General features: G+C 38.0%; 1 protein-coding gene across 1 annotated transcript in view; it reads right to left on the reverse strand.

Moving 5' to 3' along the window:
• TrissinR (Trissin receptor) overlaps nt 1-21,320 on the reverse strand; it is a gene marked incomplete at its 5' end in the record, with an annotated part of 121,453 nt that overhangs the window by 37,206 nt on the left and 62,927 nt on the right. The window contains one exon of the mRNA XM_073958233.1: nt 7,246-7,260. Coding sequence (XP_073814334.1) covers nt 7,246-7,260 — 15 coding nt within the window. The remainder of the gene's footprint in view (nt 1-7,245; nt 7,261-21,320) is intronic.

A 21,320-nucleotide genomic window follows, 5' to 3' on the forward strand; every position in this document is an offset into this window, starting at 1 on the left:
TATTTCTTCCTATGGTATTTATCTGAACAAAAATGTTGTACATTTTTCTCTTAAGTTTGTTTACACGTACTTCCGTCATAAAATCTTGTTTAGCACTTTGGAAAAATTGCTGGTATTCCACACGCTACACAAATGTGTTCTTTAAATTGGATGGTTTTGGCGATTAAATTGAAAAATTAAAAATTTTTTGGTAATTTTTAAAAAATTGGTTTTTTTTTTGTTTTATATTTTCGCTCCTTTTTAACATGAATTTTATCCTTGTTATGATTGAACTACCATTGAACATTGTGTTGATGTCTTGTGGAAAATTGAATCTCACAAAGTTCTGTGTGTATGGCGTGTTAATCAGGTTTTCACGATGATATTCAACAGATTTGTGTGCCCTTTTTTGTGTTATTTGTCTTAACTGGCCTATAAAACTGCCTTCAAAGTTCCAACAATTGAATTTTAAAGAGTATTGAAAATGTTTATCTAGGGATTTAGAATGGTCGAAGTTGCCAACAGTTCCCCTTGTTTTTCTCTTTATCGTCATGCCTGCCAGTTTCTTATGTTCGTTGCTTCTTTTGCTTTGACTTCCTATTGTGTTCCGTTTCCTTATTGAAAACTTTGAATATTAAGGGGAATTTTGGGTATTAGCTTAAATTTTGCAAAGGACTTTTCTCGGTTGTTGTGTATCTTTGCTTAGTTTTTTTTTCTTATTCATTCTTTACATTTTCCGGTTAAATATTGCCTTGTGTGTTTCAAACCTTAACCTTAGGAACTGCGGAATAAAAACAAGCGAGCGTTAAACGGAAGTGTTGTAACTTCCAACAGAGGATGTCAAGGGGATAATGAATTATAAGATTTGCTGCAAACAATAACTTGAATATGGGGGGGTAAGGGTTTGGGTTTAAAAATGGTTAAGCATTTTAAACTTTCCCCTGTTCTCCTATATTTTGTTAAAATTTATTTTTAAGCATTCAATGGAATCTCTTGCAATATTGGTAGTGTTAATGCCACTCCTTGCTGACCCATGTAATTTATTAAAGTAAAACTTAAGAAAAAAACTCTTTTATTTTTTCTTTGAAAGGTATTAAATGAATTATTTATAGAATGACAATTTCATCTACACTGTGTCACTTTGTCTCGCCACCATAGTTTGGACTTTTCTTCATCTCGAAAAAACTTTTCATACTTTCGGTCATGATTTTGACCCCTGTTATTGCCCAGTAGTACATACCATGGTATTAGAAATTCATAGCCTATCGAAATGTTTACACCTAATTGGCCCCAAAGGAAAAATGGCTGCTCCTCTGTTTGTAGGTATGTGTGTATGTATTAGTCTGTGATTGATGCATGACCAGAGAATTTAATTTTTTTGTATGTTTGATTTTGGCTTAACTTGTCTGTTAGGCTTTTACCAATCAAACATTTATTTTGGCCTTAGATTAACAATGTTTTTTAGTTTGTTTGTTGATTGAGTTGAAGTGCAGAAATTGGAAAAATGGAATTAGTTGAGAACAAATTGCCAAAATAACAAATGGACTTGAATTAATAAGTGAGGAAACGATGGGGAGAAGAAGTGATGTATAGCGTGAGGTGTGTAATGACACATTCTGATTTGGGAATGAAACAAAACATCTATAGAACAGCCAAAAGCAATTAATGTACTGTGAATGTAGCACTCCCACAAAAATGTCCAAGAATTTTGTATTTGTGGAGATTTATTGTGATTTAAAAATTATTTCTTACAAACACGTAACGCTTATTTTTTCACTCGGCATTCAAGCGAAAATTATACGATTATGCAGGATAACAGTAACTGATACTATATCAGCAATTTCAATGGGAAAAAATCCATCCTTTTAAAAACAAACGAAGTTTCAAAAAGGTTACAATTTATCGTGGAACGTATTAACCATCATACAGGAAAATGTCAAAAGCGCTGCAAGGTAATTAGAAATGGTGAAGTTTCCAATAAAGAACCCAATATACCTGTATATGCAAATGCCACGGATATTACTTGGTTGGAACACTGGAAGGTGTTAAAGACACATTTGAAAAAAAATTAAGAAAGACTATGTCAAAATGGGTATGAATGTAAAAGACCATAAGGCGGATCAACTACGGAAGTTGGGTTAGTAAGTGATAATATCTATCTCGACAATGTCACAAATAGGACCTTATACAAATACAACATTCAATAAATTTTAAAGATCTCTTGAAAAATTAAGGTAAATACGCTTTTTACACCCTCTACCCTTTTTACACAACAAATCATGACCTATCTCAGAAGCGATTTATAAGACAGCTTTCTACTCATTGACAACCCGAAATGTCAGATTTTTAACGAACGAGATATTAGGGAATCTTACTATACATCCATTTTACAATACCGAGAAGTCTGTTTGAAAGCCCTTTCATCATTAAATTCGTTCAAAGTAACCTTTATCGGGGGTAGCGATACATGTTAGCCCGAAAGTTTTTACGCTTTAAGAACCCAAGTTTATGTTCTACACTCTGGAAACACCTAAAATCGGGAGGTACCATTACATGGGGACTATGCCAAAAAATAAATCGTAGATTTTTAACACAAAAGTGTGTATTTAAAAACAAGTAAAAAAACGTTAAGTTCTGCCGGGCCGAACTTTTATGCCCTCCACCTTAAAATAGTCTTAATTAAAATGGAATAAAAAGTTTCCTTTCACAATTCCAGGTGGAAACATTTTTAGACCATGGATACTCAAAATGCCTACATTATCTAATCTAATCTAATCTAATCTAATCTAATCTAATCTAATCTAATCTAATCTAATCTAATCTAATCTAATCTAATCTAATCTAATCTAATCTAATCTAATCTAATCTAATCTAATCTAATCTAATCTAATCTAATCTAATCTAATCTAATCTAATCTAATCTAATCTAATCTAATCTAATCTAATCTAATCTAATCTAATCTAATCTAATCTAATCTAATCTAATCTAATCTAATCTAATCTAATCTAATCTAATCTAATCTAATCTAATCTAATCTAATCTAATCTAATCTAATCTAATCTAATCTAATCTAATCTAATCTAATCTAATCTAATCTAATCTAATCTAATCTAATCTAATCTAATCTAATCTAATCTAATCTAATCTAATCTAATCTAATCTAATCTAATCTAATCTAATCTAATCTAATCTAATCTAATCTAATCTAATCTAATCTAATCTAATCTAATCTAATCTAATCTAATCTAATCTAATCTAATCTAATCTAATCTAATCTAATCTAATCTAATCTAATCTAATCTAATCTAATCTAATCTAATCTAATCTAATCTAATCTAATCTAATCTAATCTAATCTAATCTAATCTAATCTAATCTAATCTAATCTAATCTAATCTAATCTAATCTAATCTAATCTAATCTAATCTAATCTAATCTAATCTAATCTAATCTAATCTAATCTAATCTAATCTAATCTAATCTAATCTAAACAAGTAAGAAGGCGTTAAGTGCGGCCGGGCCGAACTTGTTATACCCTCCACCACGAGTTATATTGAAACACACCTAAAAGTTTCAGGTGGAAAGTTTTGTACCCCCAACGAAGACTAAATACCAAATTTTAGCCATTTCGGTGGAATATTGAGGCCACAACCTTTGAAATACCGAAAATCGGGAGGTATTGTTCTATGGGGTCTATATGAAGGCGTGGACCTATACCAAAAAATGTTATATGGAAAGTTTTATACCCCAACTGAAGACTAAGTACCAAATTTAAGCCATTTCGGTGTGATAATTAAGCTAAACCATTCAAAATACCGAAAATCGGGTGGTACCGTTCTATGGGGCCTATCCCAAAACGTGGACCGATATAGCCCATTTGCAATACCAAACATCCTAGGAGTAATAGAAACTACTATACCAAATTACAAAACTCTATCTTAAAAATTGTGTGCCACCGCGGTGCAATAGTATGCACACCCCCTTGCACGTCGAAGGTCGTGGGTTCGATTCCCAGGCCAGGCAACATCAAATTTTCAACGGTGGCAACATACTCCTCAGTAATGTTGACGACATTTCCTGAGTATTTCAGCCATGTAAAACTTCTCTACAAGTGGTGTCTTAAGACACGCCGTTCGGACTCGGCGATAAAGAGTAGGTCCCATGTCATTGAGTTAATATGAGGGGTGCACTCATTGATATGAGAAAAGTCACCCTTGTCCCGTCTGGGATGATGTTAAAATTGCAATCTGTATCTTGATTTCAACAGACGGACGGAGAGAGGGTCATGTTTATATTGATCATGGTTTTACCCTGATCAAGAATATACATACTTTATAGGGTCTCCGATGAATATTTCGATGTGTTACAAACGGAATGACTAATTTTATTAAACTCTCCATATTATGTTCAGCCAGGTGCAAGGTACCGCCTACGCACAATAGGAAATTTGGCCTGTTTTTATACCCTCAGCATTTAATGTGCCGCATCGAAATAATGGTTTTAGACCCCAAGTATGTTTGGACAATTTGGAGTTGATTGATCCATGTCCGTCCGTCTGTCTGTCTGGCTGGCTGGAGCGCACGATAACTCTCGAACAGATCAAACAATTCGGTCAAAAATTTGGCTTTCGTAATATTTTGTCCAAACTTAGTTTAAGTTCGAAGATGGATTATATCAGTCCACTCCTTCCGGTACCTCCCCCACATAAGTTCGAAATTGTTCGGAAAATTTGTGAGCACGATAACTCATGAAGAAAGTAACCGATTTGCTCCATACTTTACACATCGTAAAACTTCTACCAGACTTAATTGAGGTTCCAATATGGACTCAATCGGTCCACCCCTTCGGGTACCTCCCACACAAAATTTCGGAAAAGTTCAGTTTAGGGCCTACTCTCGAATCGCTTTGATTTTTTTTTGTATTCACTGTCCTCTATACGATGGTACATGTTTCATCAGGGGCAAGTGCCCTCACAAAAGTTCTAAGCTTTTCGCTAAAATGGTGTGCACGGTAACTCTCGAAGATAGTAACCGAGTTGGTCCATACTGTGCACATCGTAATATTTCTACGAGACATAGATTAGGTTCGAAAATATATAGTCCATTTTCGAACCTAATCTATGTCTCGTAGAAATATTACGATGTGCACAGTATGTCAACTCCTTCGGGTACCTCCCACACAAAATTTCCGAAAAGTGCAGTTTACGAGCTGCTATCGAATCACTTTGATTGCTGTTGTTGCAATTTGTATTCGTTGTCCCCATTACGACGGACAAGTTTTTTTCAGCGGCAAGTCGATATTTCCTGAGAAAATGACCCGAAAGCTGTAAAACCCATATGACATCAGTAGCTGGAGCGGACGTTAAGTTTCGAACGGATCAGCCGATTCGGTCCAAAGTTTGGCCTTCGTAATATTTTGTCCAAACTTGGTTTAAGTTCGAAGGTGAGCCATATCGGTCCACTCCTTCGGGTGCCTCCCCCACAAAAGTTTAAAAAATTTCACTAAAATGGTACGCACTATCTCTCTAAAACGGCCATGCCGATTTAGTCCAAGGGGATCCAAGATCTCCTAATATTTTATCTAAACGTAATTGATCTTTAAATTAAAACTTTAACTGACAAAATGCAACACTGTAAAATATATTTAATACTACTATTGTAGTCAACTGTAAACTATTTCTAAAAAATTATTGTGACGAAAGTAACTGATAGATTTAAGTTAATTTAGACGAATTTCTGTTATTTTAAGAATTTGTATTGTAGCGTAAATGTTCATTAAGCACCTAGTTTATTTAAATCAAATTTAGAACAACAATTAAAAAAGAGTAAGGAAGTAAAATGTCTGAACTGAAGTCTTGTGTGAATTACTGAATTAAAGTCAATAAAGCATTATAGAATCGTAATTTAACACGAAACCTGTTTTATTTGGTACAAATCGTATCGGGGAAAACAATGTTTACACTGGGATTAGTTTAACCTAATTCCGTAGCAATATCATACTAGATATTATTCTTTATTTTTTGCAAAATTGCTAGATTTTTAGGAATATCCTTCTCAAAATTCGTGGATTTTTTGGGAATATTTTTTTTAAATCGCGGAATTTTAAGAAACTTTTGTTTCCTAAATCGCGAATTTTTTAAAAATATTTTTTCAAAAATCATGTTTTAGAGAATTTTTTATTCAAAAATCGTGAATTTTGTAAAAAATTTTTTTAATCGCGGATTTTTTCGTTTTTTTAAGAATATATCTTTTTTTCAAAACTCGTGGATTATAGGGCAACTACCTTCCTTACAAAAGTTCAACATTTTCGCTTAAGTGAGTTTATGGGCAGTTTAAGGATTGTTCTAATATGTTCAACGGAGGTAGTCATTATGGCTCCGGTTTGGCGAAGGGAAGCCAATATTTCCTGAGATATGGGGTCAGATATGCACCAATGTTAAGACCTCTCCTTTATATATTTCTCATACCAAAAATTTTACTAGTCCTTTGTCTTTGGTACCATCATAGGTCATTGGGCATTTAGCTCTCCACAGAGCTAACTTTTTTACTTTTTTCACATTTTTAACAAACAGTGTGTTTCACCTTGATATTCAATACCAAAGAAATAAAATTTTATGATTTTCACAACATTCAAAATTGATCCAAACAATCTTGGAAAATAGTCTTATTATCGTCTATTAAGCTTATATATAAAATGTATATCCTGATGTGTTCATTACATATTTTCTATAACAAGGCTAATAAACGTTTCAATTCAAGGCAAATAAATACCGTCATATATAAAAATATAATAGACAGCCAAAAACAAATATAACGATAATGTTTGTAACGATTTTTTTTTTTGATTCCTTATAAACTCGAATTTTGTACATATATCCTCATTTGTATGCAGATATAGCTTGTGTTTCACATCAAACGTTTCCGGCTTATGACATTATGTTCGTCGTTATAATCATATTTTCCGTATATATTGAATATATATTTCAATATTAAATGACATTACAGATAATAATTTATTGCGTTATGACAGTCGAAGTAGAACACACAGCAAATAAGTGTATATTGCCAAATAATAATAATACGTGTAAAACAAAGCTGCTGCTATAAATCTAGCTGCTATAAAGGAAGGCTACTACAGTGAAGGACAGAAACACATATGTAGATAGATAGCGTTATAAAAAAAATAAACAACTACAAAATCATGGAAAAATTCACCAAAAAAGTAAGTACATATATGTATGTTTGTAAGTGTATATAATAAACCCACCTGAAGGTTATCATGCTGTGAAGAGAAGATTGGATTGCTCATAGGACAGTTGGTTGTTTGTTGTTGTTTTGTGAGCAGTGCAGTTGAAGCAGTTAAAAATTTCGAGTTGTAACAGAGTGACGGTTATTTATGGTCCAAAAGATTGTGAAGTAGTTTTGTATTTTTTTTGTGTTATTGTATTGGTGTTAGTGTGAGGTTAGGGTAAAATTGGGTTTGCATATTTGTTTTGTTTTTTTTTTTTTGTTATAGCAATGTTGGGAATTGGTAGTTGGAATTTTATGTGTGTTTTTTGTAAAATATGGTTGGTGGGTTGAGTTGTTTATTTTTGTGAAAAGCGGATATATTTGTATTTTTCATTGTTATTTCATTTTCAGTCAATATTTTAGATTGTTTTTCCATTATTAGTTAGGAAGATTTTTATTTATTTATTTTTTGTTATATTGTCGTTTGTTTTTTTTTTTTTGTATTTGTGTTTATTTTTGCCATGGTACCAACACACACACGCCCACACAAAACAAATTGTTACATTTAGAAGACAGACACATAGATTTATGGATATTTGTTATGTTGAATTTCGTTAACGGAAAATATTTTGTTTTGTTTTTTCAATTGTAAAAGTGTCGACATTGCACAATTTTTTTATTGGCAGTGAAATTAACACACATAGACACACGTAGAGTAGTTGAAAGGGGTGGTGTTGATTGATATTGAAATAGAAAGAATTTAAAAATAGATTATTATTGTGTAACAAGAAGCAAAGTTCTAAGAATTTACGTGATAATTTTGTATGAACAGAAAATAGAAAAACACACAGCAGAAAAACATGCATCTAAAAATAAAGGCATATTGTCAGCTATTGTCATCCTACACCACTACCGCTGTAAATAATTTGATCATGGTATAATCTCTCTTCTGGCTGAGTTGGTAACTCAATGCTATTTACCCTTAACAAATAGTTATCATAAATGTGTCCATAACATAAAAAGTAAGAACGGCGTTAAGTTTGTCCGGACCAAACCATTCATACCTTCCACCACGAACTGTACTGAAGTATATATAAACAATTTGTTTCCTTTTGTTATACCCCTAACCTTTAGGCTGCATATACCCTACACTTTGATACGACAAAAATGTGCCTCATCCAAATAGCGGTTTGGACGAAATTCGTTTCAGACAATTTGGAGTCGATTTAGCCATGTCCGTCGGTCTGTTTGTCTGGCTAGCTGGTGCGCACGATAACTCTCGAGCGGATCAACTGCGCAAGTCCAAACTTCCTATTGGCCTAAAAGCTCCAAGAAACCCTGAGGGCGCCAACCGAAATCGCAAATCCGCAAGATAATTCTCACAGAGAGTTTCTGATTGCTGCAGACTTCGCACATCGTGCTATTTCATCCAGTCATGGATCAGGTTGGAATATGGACTATATGGGTCCACTTCTTCGAGAACCTCCCACACAAAATTCGGATAAAGTGAAGTTTAAGAGTTCCTCTCGCATCGTTTACATACTTTTTTTCGGTAGGTTGTTCGAGCCGCCTCATTTACAACGGTATATTTTTTTCCGGAGTAAGTCAATACTACCTAAGATAATGGCCCAAAAGCTCCAAAACCCTGCCGGTACATACTAAAATGGCTATTGTTCAAGGTAACTCTAAAACTTTTTAAATTTTTTTCAAACTTTTTTTAACGTAATTTTATATTTCGAGCCCTTTCTGAAGAAGTTTGTTACTAAAAATGTTTGGTATATCCCCACACTGAAAACTGTCAACAAAGGTCCGAGGTAAGATCTATGAAATAGTGGACTTTATGAATCGGAAGAAGATCAAGGCCGCGGCGGTGCAGGAAACCATGCTGAAAGAACAGCTGAACAGCTCAGTACGTTGCGATGGTTACAACGTAATAAGGAAGGATCGCACCAGATGTGGAGGTGAGGGATTAGCTTTCCTTTTGCACCAGTCTGTTCAATACAAACCTATCTCGCTTGAGCCTGCCTCTAACGACCCGTACATGGAATGTATGGGGGTAGCAGTATGGAACTGCCGAGATAGAGTTGCTGGACGTATACATCCCGCCGAGAAATAGTTGTATCTCAGATTATAAGCCTGACATTAGCCCGATTTTGGAAGGTCACAATCGTTTGGTCCTGGGGGACTTTACTGCGCATCATGAGATGTGGCATTCGGCCCTCGGAAACGACCAGAAGGGTATAGCGCTGGCTGAGCAGATTGCTACGTATTGCTCGGTCAATGAGGACGCCCCTACCAGTAGGCCTATTCTGTAACTTATATCGATTAAAAAGTTGTTAACATTTCTTTTGTTTTTGTAACAACTACAAAACAAACAAATGAAATTGTTGTAAAATAAACAATGAGTAAAGTAGTTAAAAAGTTACTGAATAGGGGGGCAGAATTAGAAGAGCGTGTCACAGTTCGCCAGACATAACCATCGTGTCACCTAGTCTGACAAATAACGTCATCTGGCAAGCCGTCATTTCCCTTGGATCAGACCATTTCCCCATAATTGTCTCCATCCAGAAACCACCAGATTTCATCACCTCTGAACGCCGCACATTCGTCAATCATGGGAAAGCCGATTGGCCGAGTTTCAGAGAGTTCACCAATCACCGCTTCAGAGAATTGGCCAATCCTTCTCATGTTCGGGTAGCGGAAAGGACGTTCCGAGACATCATCAATGCTGCAGCCGCTCGCCATATACCTGCTGGTCGAATACCCGAAGTAAGACCAAATTTCCCAGCAGAGGCGACGGGATTAGCAAATGAGCGTTATGAGCTTGGTCGAACCAACGCCGACGACATAAGCGGAACAAGTGGTTAAATCATCTGAAGAGTTGCAACATTGGAGCCGGTATAAGTAAATTGTGGACAACGGTTAAGTCACTCTCGAACCCCGGAAGGAGGGATAACAGGACCTCAGTCGCGTTTGGCGACGTTACGTTGACTGACCCGAAGAGGCGCGCAAGTTATTTCAATCGACAGTTTGTCGAGCACGCCGAGAGTGACATGGCGAAGAGAAGAAAATTACGTCGCATCAGATCTCTTCCTGCCGAGGAGGAACCATCACAGTTTACAATGGATGATGTTGCCAATGCCATCAGGAACGCTAAATCATCCAAAGTGTTGGGCCCTGATGGAATCTCCATGGTGATGCTAAAGCAGGTGGATGAGCCGGGAGTGGAGTATCTCACTAAAGTTTTCAACCTGTCGCTAGCCACCCGTATTGTTCCCGAAGTCTGGAAATTTGGCAGGGTGGTCTCGCTACTGAAGCCAGGCAAGGATGCCACCAAAGGTGAATCGTACAGGCCGATTTCGCTTTTGTCACCTGTAGCGAAGACCCTTGAGGCCTTAGTCCTCCCCAGCATTAGAAATTGCTATCAAGTAGCCGATCATCAGCATGGATTCTGTAAGCAGCACAGCACGACTACAGCGCTGCACGCCATCTCCACACATATTTGTCGATGACTCAGCCAGGAGCGGTCGTATGATAGAACAGTGATGGTGGCGCTTGACTTATCAAAAGCCTTTGATACTGTCAAGCACTCCACGCTGTTCGAGGACATTGAGCAGACAACCCTGCGGCCAAGTCTGAAACGTTGGATAATCAACTATATGTGTGGTCGCCAGTCGTATGTGGAATTCAGAAACAAGAAATGCAAGCCCCGTAGAGTGAAACAGGGAGTTCCCGAAGGAGTGGTGATATCTCCGGAACTGTTTAACCTCTACCTCTCCTGTACTCCGCCCCCTACAGACGGCATTGAGATCGTAACGTATGCGGATGATTGTACGATCCTGGCGTCAGGTACCTACCCCAAGGACATCTGTGAGAGACTGAACTCCTATTTAACAGATCTTACCACCTTTTTCCACGCGAGGAATATGCAGATATCCGCCACTAAATCGACGGCCACTCTGTTCACCACATGGACGAAAGTAAAGAAGAGACTTGAATATCAGGGTCGATGGTAACAGAATTCCGACCACAAACTGCTCCAAAATGCTAGGGGTCACATTTGACACCACTATCACGTCGTCCGCGCATGCCACAGCTATCTGCGATAAACTGATATGTCGGAACAAGGTCCTCAAGTCCCTAGCCGGCAGCACTTGGGGTGCAGATAAAAAACCTTGTCGACCACGTATGAAGCGATAGGTCGGTCTGTGGTAAGCTATGCGGCGCCAGTTTGGTCTCCGAATTTAAGTGACACGCACTGGGATAAGATTCAAATTTGTCCTCAAATCTACAGTGGACCATCTACATGAGGAGGCAAAGATTCTTCCAGTACGACAACATAATGAGATGCTATCGTTGCAGTACTTGCTCGCGTGTTACCGTGAGATCCACCCCAATCACCATCTGCTGGCCACCGATACACCCAGACATATCAAGAAGGATATTCATGCTCTAGAGTCGGCGGTCCAACAATATAGGAGAGAAGCTCTAGATCAACAGGCATTCAGGCAGGTTTGAACAGCATTCACACGGACACAGTTGCTAAGACCATAAGCAATTATTGTGTGAATGCATTCATCGGAGTACATCCCCCATCTATCGCAGCTGAAGAGCGTCAGCTGCCACGACAAAACAGAGTAGTTTAGGCTCACTTACGCTCGGGATATTGCATCGCCTAAATTCCTATTGGGCGGGAATCGATAGCACCGTGCAAGACATCTGCCCAGTATGCGGCATGGGCCCGCACGATACTAAGCACCTATTCATCTGCCCCGCCAAGCCTACTCATCTGACTCCAGTGGATCTGTGGTTACATCCCATCGAAGTAGCCACCTTCCTGGAACTGGAAATAGACCCAGAGCCAGATTGAACAGGAGAACGAACATACAAACATAATAATAAAAGACTGTTACAACAAAAACAAACAAAGGTCCATGTTTACGTATAGCGGTATATCCAATATAACGGTATCGTCCAATTTTCGGTATTTTGAGGGTTTTAGCTACAATTTTAAACCGAACGAGCTGTCCACAGCGGTCCGTAGTTAGGTGTAGCCCTCATATAACGGTACCTCCGGATTTTCGGTATTTTCAGGTTGTTAGCTACAATTTTTAACTGAATTAGCTGTAAATTTACTTTCAAGGTCCTTAGGGATAACAAAGTTTTTTCACCAAAAATTGTCAACATTGATCCATGTTTAGGCATAGGCCCCATAAAACGGTACCTCCCGATTTTCGGTATTTTGAGGGTTTTAGCTAAAATTTTAAACCGATGGAGTGTAATTTGACATTTCAGGTTCTTTGGGGTCACTGCTCTTCTCCACTAAAAACTGTCAACAAAGGGCCATGTTTAGGTATAGCCCACATACAACAGTACCTTCCAATTTTTGGTATTTTAAGGTACCTACCCAGTTAAGTTAATTTCAAATACGATGGATTGGGAAAGGCGTCACAACAACACCTAAAGGTGACGCACTGTATTTGAGCTGCCATGACGTAAAGCATGAGTTTGGTTGCGGATTTGTAGTTAATCGGAGACTAAAACATCTGGTATCCAGCTTCACCCCAGTGAATGAAAGACTTGCTGCAATTCGAATAAAAGCTAAATTCTTCAACATCAGCTTTATTTGCGCTCATGCTCCCACTGAAGAAAAGGACGAACAGACCAAAGATATATTTTACGAGCGCTTAGAAGAAACATATGACCGTTGCCCTGCCCATGACATTAAAATCATTCTAGGCGATTTTATGCCAAAATTGGAAAGTAGAATATCTTTGGCCCAACAGTCGCGAAATTCAGTCTCCACAGTGACACATCTGACAATGGTATGAGGCTGATAGACTTTGCAGATTCAAAAAACATTGTAGTTAGCAGTAACACATTTAAGCATCTCGATATGCATAAGGGCACCTGGCTGTCGACAGATCAGAAAACAAGGAATCAAATTGATCATGTTGTGATAGATGGAAGACATTCATCGAGCGTGTTGGATGTACGATCGTTCCGAGGCACAAACATTGATTCGGACCACTACCTTGTTGCAGCAAAGGTATGTACGTGTCTAAACGTTGCAAATAAAGCACGAAAAGACACAACGCGGAAGTTGGACAGGGGACAGAATGAAGTCCGAAAATTCTACCAAAGAGTGAAACATCAAACTGATGGCTTAGGAACTGGTCTCCTGTAGAGACCAGCAAGGTAATCTGGTAACTGATACAGATAGTGTGCTAAGGATATGGAAAGAGCATTTTTCCAAACTGTTGGTATCTAATTGTAGCGAAGTCGACAAAGATACCACAGATCCAATCCCAGAAGATGGTATTGAATGTGGTATACATTCAAGATGAGGTAAAGTCAGCAATAAACCGGCTGAAGAATAATAAGGCAGCAGGAGCTGATTGCCTACCAGCCAAGCTGTTTAAAACCGGAGGCGACACGCTGATAAGGTGTATGCATCAGCTAGTTAGCTCCATCTGGCAGGAAGAACGCGTACCCGACGATTGGAACCTTAGCATCCTGTGTCCCGTCCATAAGAAAGGAGATAAGACTTTATGCTCCAACTATAGGGGCATAAGTCTTCTCCCTATCGCATACAAGATAGTGTCAGAGATATTGTGCGAACGACTAAAGCCCATGGTCAACGAAATAATTGGACCATACCAATGCGGCTTTAGACCTGGCAAGTCCACCATTGACCAGATATTTACCCTGCGCCAAATCCTGGAGAAGACCCAAGAGATGCATATCGACACCTACCACCTTTTTGTCGATTACAAAGCAGCCTTCGACAGCCCGCTACGTTCAAAGGTATTCCAAGCAATGTCTGAATTTGGTATCCCCGCAAAGCTCATTCGGCTTTGTAAAATAACTCTAACTGACACAAGATCTTCAATTAAAATAGGAAAGAACCTCTCCGAAGAGTTTTATACCAAAAGAGGTTTCAAGCAAGGAGACAGCTTTTCGTGTGACCTTTTCAACATCCTGCTGGAAAGGGTTATACTAGAGCAGCCAAGATCATCCATATACGTTAACGTATGTGAGAATAAAAATCAGTCGTCGTTGAGCAGCCGACAAGTAAACATGTGCATGGATATACGCATAATTTTAGTGGGACACTGAACAAAACCGCACACACCCGCCACATGTTTACTGGTCACAGGTCTAGCAACCACTGAATGCTGATACAAACTTTCTTGTGATTCTCTCACTACTTTACTCTCTTTTTTATTTTGAGCATCAATGTACTAGAGGCAAACGTCAAAAGAAGTGGCACAATCTACACCAATAGCCACATGTTACTTGCTTATGCGGATGATATAGACATCATGGGACGATGAGTAAAATAAGTAACCGATACCTTTATGAAGGTCGAAGGAGAATCTGCTAAAGTGGGTCTGGCGGTAAACGGCGAGAAGACCAAGCTGATGGTGTCGACGCGCAATGCGTCCATTGAGATCGGACCAACTGTTGAAGTTGGTTCCTATAATTTTGAGGTAGTAAAAGACTTCGTATACCTCGGCACTGCCGTAAACACAACAAACGACATCAGTTGTGAAATAAAAAGAAGAATTATATTGGCCAACAGATGCTACTTTGGCTTAAGTAAGCACTTTAAAAACAAAGCCACAACTGGTCAAACAAAAATAACGCTTTACAAAACACTGACACTACCCGTGCTGATGTATGGTTCCGAAGCCTGGGTACTTGCGCAATCAGATAAGGCAATATAGTTAAACGTATCGAGATGCAGCGATTGCGTTGGCTAGGCCATATAATAAGAATGAGCGATGATGAACCCGCTAAAAAGGCGTATAAATTCGAGCCACATGGCGGTGCACGCAGAATTGGCAGGCCAAAGAATAGATGGCGCAAACAAGTGGATGATGAATGACAAGGCGCGGTATTCCAAAAAGCGAAGCACGAAACAGTGAGAATTGGAGATCTTTTCTTAGTTCGGTCTATGGAACAAATGTTATGTAATGGGCCAGCTAAGTAAGTAAGTAAGTAAGTAAGTAATCTGTTTAAAAGGGCTGATACGAGGCTTCGTCGTTATTCTTTCCAAAACATGGACAAATATATTCAATTTTCTTAGTTGTACTTTTGTATCCTCTGACAACTCACAATATCAAATTACAGCAATCTCGGTTCAAAAATGTAACGGAAATACATAAAATTGGGTAAAGCCGATATTGATAGTTTTTTTCGTACAGTTTCCTATCTTCTCAGAGCACAAACTTCAAACTAACAAAAATCATTAAAAAATCTTAAATAGGGTTAATCATTCGGGTTGAATAATATGTGGTTAAAACTTTCAAAATAAAGAAAATCGGGAGATCCTCTATAGAAGGCTATATAAAACATAGAATTTGTAGAGGAAAGTTTTGAAACTCCCACGAATACTAAATACCAAGTTTCAGAAACAATTTGACTAATACATAATCTACGATTCATAGATTCAGATTCCAATCTATTGAGACTACTCAATTTACTACTATTGTTTGAGACTACTCAAAAACATGGCCGAAAAAATATATCTAAAAAAGCTCGGCAAAAACTTAGTTAAGTCCTGTCTGATACCTCAATGGTTGTGGTTTGTATGGACTCGATGGCCTTAAAAACTTTTTAAAGACCGCGGCACCGCGGAGACACAAAATCATAACTTTCGTTTTCTGGAAAACAAGGAAAAAGTAACAGTCGGGTTTGCCGACAGAGATATACCTTCAGCCTGTGTGAGTTGAGACTTTTATATATAGACAGATCGAAATTGTATAGCCAGGAAGTTTTTTTTTTTTGGACGTATAAACTTTCCGACAATAATATCGAAACATTTGGGGTATACAACTTCACGATTGTTGGCGTTGCGAATAAATGCATATGTTGTGCTCAAAAATTTGACTTCGATGAAAGAGCAAAAGTTTTGCGCTTTTGTACAGAAGATGCCTGAAAGAATCGACTGACTGGAAGTGGACCTACTTTTGAAAGTCATTCCGTTTGGTGTCAAGCCGTCAATTTAGTTGATCGCCGATGACGGATGTCCTGAGATAAATCGACTCCAAATCTTTTGACGCGGGTTTCGTCAAAACATATGATTAGTATAACAACATTAAATTGATGAGGTACATTTTTATCTTTAGCCTAACGGCTGAGGGTACAATATCACGGTGTTCTTGAACTAACGTTAAATGAAAGGAGCTTACAACTGGGAAGATTTTGCAATGTTCACAGATGAGAAAAATCCAAAAACAAGACAAAATCGCTGCAGGTATTTTTAAATAAATCGCGGTCAAAGTTCACATTTTTAGGTTTATTTATTTTATCACTTTTTGATGCACAACAACAAGTTGATATAAAATAGGAATACAAAATTTTGATTAAGGCAATAAAACAATTTTTTAATTGGTTTTCGAGATATACTCCACGGAGAAACCTTGATATGTCGTACATATTGTCCAATAGACATTTAATTTCATGTACTTCTAATCCGTACAATACTGAATTTGTAATTGTTTTGAATACAGAATGAGTTAAAAGCCTCAAGACCTTTACATTCATTACATAATTCCAAAACACTGGCTTGGCCTAAAGAAGGAATTCAGTTTTTACTGGAAGTTTCTCTCAAAAATAGTATTGAAACAATATTTTCTAATATATCTTAGGTAACTTGTTAATAAAGTACATTTTCAGTATAGAATAGGCCTGCTCACACACATACAAATACATTTTGTTATTGTGTTGGTTTTGGAATACATAAATTTCAATGTTTTCATTTTGCCTCTGTAGACTGTGAGAAATATTGTAGATGTTTTTATACCCTCCACCATAGTATGGAGGGTATATTAAGTTTGTCATTCCGTTTGTAACACATCGAACTAATCATTTGCGACCCTATAAAGTATATATATTCTTGATCAGGATAAAATTCTAAGACGATCTAGCCATGTCCGTCTGTCCGTCCGTCTGTCCGTCTGTTGTAATCACTCTAGCGTCCGCAATAATTGAGATAGAGTGCTGAAATTTTGCACGCGAGGGTCTTTTTTCCATAGGCAGGTCAAGTTCGAAGATGGGCTATATCGGTCCACTCTTTGGTATAGCCCCCATATAACGGTACCTCCGGATTTGAGGTATTTTGACGTTCTTCGCCACATTTGCAGACCGAATTAGCTATAATTTGGCACTTAGGGTTCCTAGTGATCAACAAAGTTATATCCCAAAGGATATGGGCATAGGTCCATGTTTTGGTATAGTCCCCATATAACGGCACCTCCCGATTTTCGGTATTTTGAGAATTGTAGCCACAATTTTTAACCGAACTATCTGCAATTTGACATTTGAGGTTCCCAGTGGTCATGAAACATCTCCACGAAACATCGTCAACATAGGTCCATGTTTTGGTATAGCCCCCATATATCGGTACCTCCCGATTTTCGGTATTTTGAGAATTTTAGCTACAATTTTGAACCGAACTAGCTGTAATTTGCCATTTGAGGTTCTCAGTGGTCATGAAATATCTCCACCAAACATCGTCAACATAGGTCCATGTTTTGGTATAGCCCCCATATAACGGTACCACCCGATTTTCGGTATTTTGAGAATTTTAGCCACAATTTGTAACCGAACTATCTGCAATTTGACATTTGAGGTTCTCAGTGGTCACTAAACATCTCCACCACACATAGTCAACATAGGTCCATGTTTTGGAAAAGCCCCCATATATCGGTACCTCCTGATTTTCGGTATTTTGAGAATTTTAGCTACAATTTTCAACCGAACTAGTTGTAATTTGCCATTTGAGGTTCTCAGTGGTCATGAAATATCTCCACCAACCATCGTCAACATCGTCAACATAGGTCCATGTTTTTGTATAGCCCCCATATAACGGTTCCACCCGATTTTCGGTATTTTGAGAATTTTAGCCACAATTTGTAACCGAACTATCTGCAATTTGACATTTGAGGTTCTCAGTGGTTACTAAACATCTCCACCAAACATCGTCAACATAGGTCCATGTTTTGGTATGGCCCCCATATAACCGTACCTCCCGATTTTCGGTATTTTGAGAATTTTAGCTACAATTTTTAACCGAAATAGCTGTAATTTGACATTCGAAGTTCTCAGTGGTCATAAAGCATGTCCAACAAAACATCGTCAACATAGGTCCATGTTTTGGTATAGCCCCCATATAACGGTATCTCCCGATTTTCGGTATTTCGGGAATTTTAGCTGCAATTTTTAACCGTACTAGCTGTAATGATCGGTATTTTGAGAATTTTAGCTACAATTTTGTCTATTCAAAAATAATCGTTAATATAGGTCCATGTTTTGGTAAATCCCCCCTTATAACTGTACCTCCCGATTTTCGGGAATTTTCAGTGGTCACGAAACTTCTTCACTAAAGTTCGTCAACATTGGTCCATTTTTGAGGGTCTACATTGTTTTGATGAAACTACCCTCAATTTGACTCTTGAAGTTCCCTGCAGCTATAACAATTTTCCGCCAAAAAATTTTAAGATAGGTTGACTCTTTGATATAGCCCCGTAGGTGGTACCTTTCTCCTAGCTGAAAACATTTTTTTAGATTAGATTAGATAACACTGTGCAACAAAATGGAGGTGAAAGTCTGGGGCACGGAAAATTCCTCTTGGGGAAGAAATGCCTTGGTGAGAATATTATGAACCCCGAAGGACAGATCCGCCGTGAGTCGAACTTCCGCGTTATGGCGTGATGAAATTTTTGTTAGAGACCCTGTGTGCCATCAGGAATTAGCGTTATATCTTTGTTCACTGTTGCTTAAGTGCTCTACAAAAACAACAAGCAAAGATATAATGCTAAATCATGATGACTTACAGGGTCTCTTTCAAAAACTTCATCACGCCATAACACGGAAGTTCGACTCACGGCGCATCTGTCCTTCGGGGTTTTTAATATACACACACCAATGGCTTTCATCTCCAAAAGGAATTATCTCTGCCCCAACATTTGTGTTCACAGTATAATTTAAGCAATAGTGGGAGGCTGTAGGCGTCTATCCATTGTCGAAAAGTTGTTCCACCTAAAATTGTGAAAGGACCCTAATTATTCCATTTTAATTAAGACTATTTTATGGTGGAGGGTATAAAAAGTTCGGCCCGGCCGAACTTAACGACTTTTTACTTGTTTTTTTATTTTATGTTTCAAAATTTAAAGAAGAAGAATTATTTTATTTTGACCAAATGTGACTGTTGATGCTATAATTTGTTGCGCCAAAGTGCGCTGACAAACCAAACACTCTAATTTGCCGTAATAATTTTCGGCAAATAAAAATTCGTATTCAGTATCTTCATTCATTTTTTCAGTGTACGGATATTAATTCATAGACAAAATCGAAAACAGAACCTTCCTCATTGAATGTTCAATAAAGACTGATTGGTAATTTTGAAAATATTCAAAACAAAAACAAAAGCTCTCTTTTCAAATTGTGTGTGTGAGCAAATTGACACACACCGACAGCCCAGGTGCGCACTTTGAACAGGCCTAGTATAGAACCTTCAAAAAACAAAAATTATTTTAGAGAAAAAAAAAACGTAATAATTTTTTTGAAGTAGGTCAAAAAATTTTGTCGGACCAAACTACCAAAAGGTAGAGGCTTAACAGTTCCGGAGATACCACCCCGCTTTTGGAAATTCCCTTTTCCACTCTGCGTGGCTTGGAATTCTTGTGTCTGAATTCCACAAACGACTGGCGTCCAACGTTTCGAACACGCCTGGAGAGTGGTCTTCTCCATGTCCTCGAATATTTTGGCATGTTCTACTGTATCGAAGGTCTTCTATACCATGCCACCATGTTCGTTCGCACGGCCTGTTCTTGTTCATTCCTCTACTAATATATGTGTATATGGCGTGTAATGCTGTTGTAGTACTATGCATTTTCCGGAATCCTACTAGCCTGTTGACTTTTGGGTCTTCAGGGTTCGTACGACGAAGCTTATCAAACGAATTTGCTAGTCTCGTCTCCTCTACGCGGAAATTTGTTCTGATTTTGGGTATTCGACCAGCAGGTATGTAGGGAGCGGCTGCTGCGGTGATGTTGTTCCGGAAAGTTCTCTTAGTTAACGGAGGATTTGAGGGAATGGATTGTTATCTGAAGCGGTGATTGGTAAATTCATAAACAGCTTTCAAAATTGTTCAAAAGTACAGCGTTCAGAGGTTATGATGTCGGGTGTCGAGCATAGGAAGGTGGTCTGAGTCAAAGGAAATTCTTGATGCAAAATGGTGATTTATGGCGACCTGTGGTAATCTCCTCTTATCCTTGTAGGAACTCTTCATTCACCCAGCCAAAAGTGGATCTATCAATTTGCTCGGCCAGCCCTGTACGTCTCTGGCCATTACCTAAGACGGAATGCCAAAGCTCATGACGGTTATTTCCCTCTAAAAGCGAACTAATATCGGGCATTAAGCAACTCTACCTAGACAGTACCACACCTAAATGCTACCCCCATACATTCCATGTATGGGTTACTAGAGTCAAGCTCAAGGAGATAGGTCTGTATTGGACAGACTGGTGTATAAGGAAGGCTTCTGAGTCGATATAGCCATGTACATCCGTCCGTCTGTTCTAATCATTCTAGCGTTCGCAAAAATGGAGCTAGAGCTTTATGTTTTTGCACCTGAGTATATTTTTGCCATGGCAGGTCACATTCGAAGATGAGCTGTTGGTGTACTATGGTATTTTGAGGATTTTATCTGTCCTTTGATATTATAGGTTCTTAGGGGTCACAACACTTCCTCACCAAAAATTGCCAACATAGTTCCATGCTTAGGTACAAGAGTACCTCCGGGTTTTTGGTATTTTGAGGGTTTTAACTACAATTTTAAACCGAACGAACTGTAATTTTTTCAGTATTTTCAGGTATTTTCAGGTTTTTAGCTACAATTTTTAACTAAATTAGCTGTAAATTTAAATTCAAGGTTCTTAGGGATCACAACACTTCTTCACCAAAAATTTTCAACATTGGCCAATGTTTAGGTATAGCGCCCATATAACGGTACCTTCCGATTTTCGGTATTTTGAGGGTTTTAGCTACAATTTTAAATCGAAAGAGTTGTAATTTGACATTTGAGGTTATTAGAGGTCACAC

Source organism: Musca autumnalis, unplaced genomic scaffold (genome assembly GCF_047663935.1).
Source record: "Musca autumnalis isolate F117 unplaced genomic scaffold, ASM4766393v1 scaffold_79, whole genome shotgun sequence".
NCBI classification, from domain to species: domain Eukaryota; kingdom Metazoa; phylum Arthropoda; class Insecta; order Diptera; family Muscidae; genus Musca; species Musca autumnalis.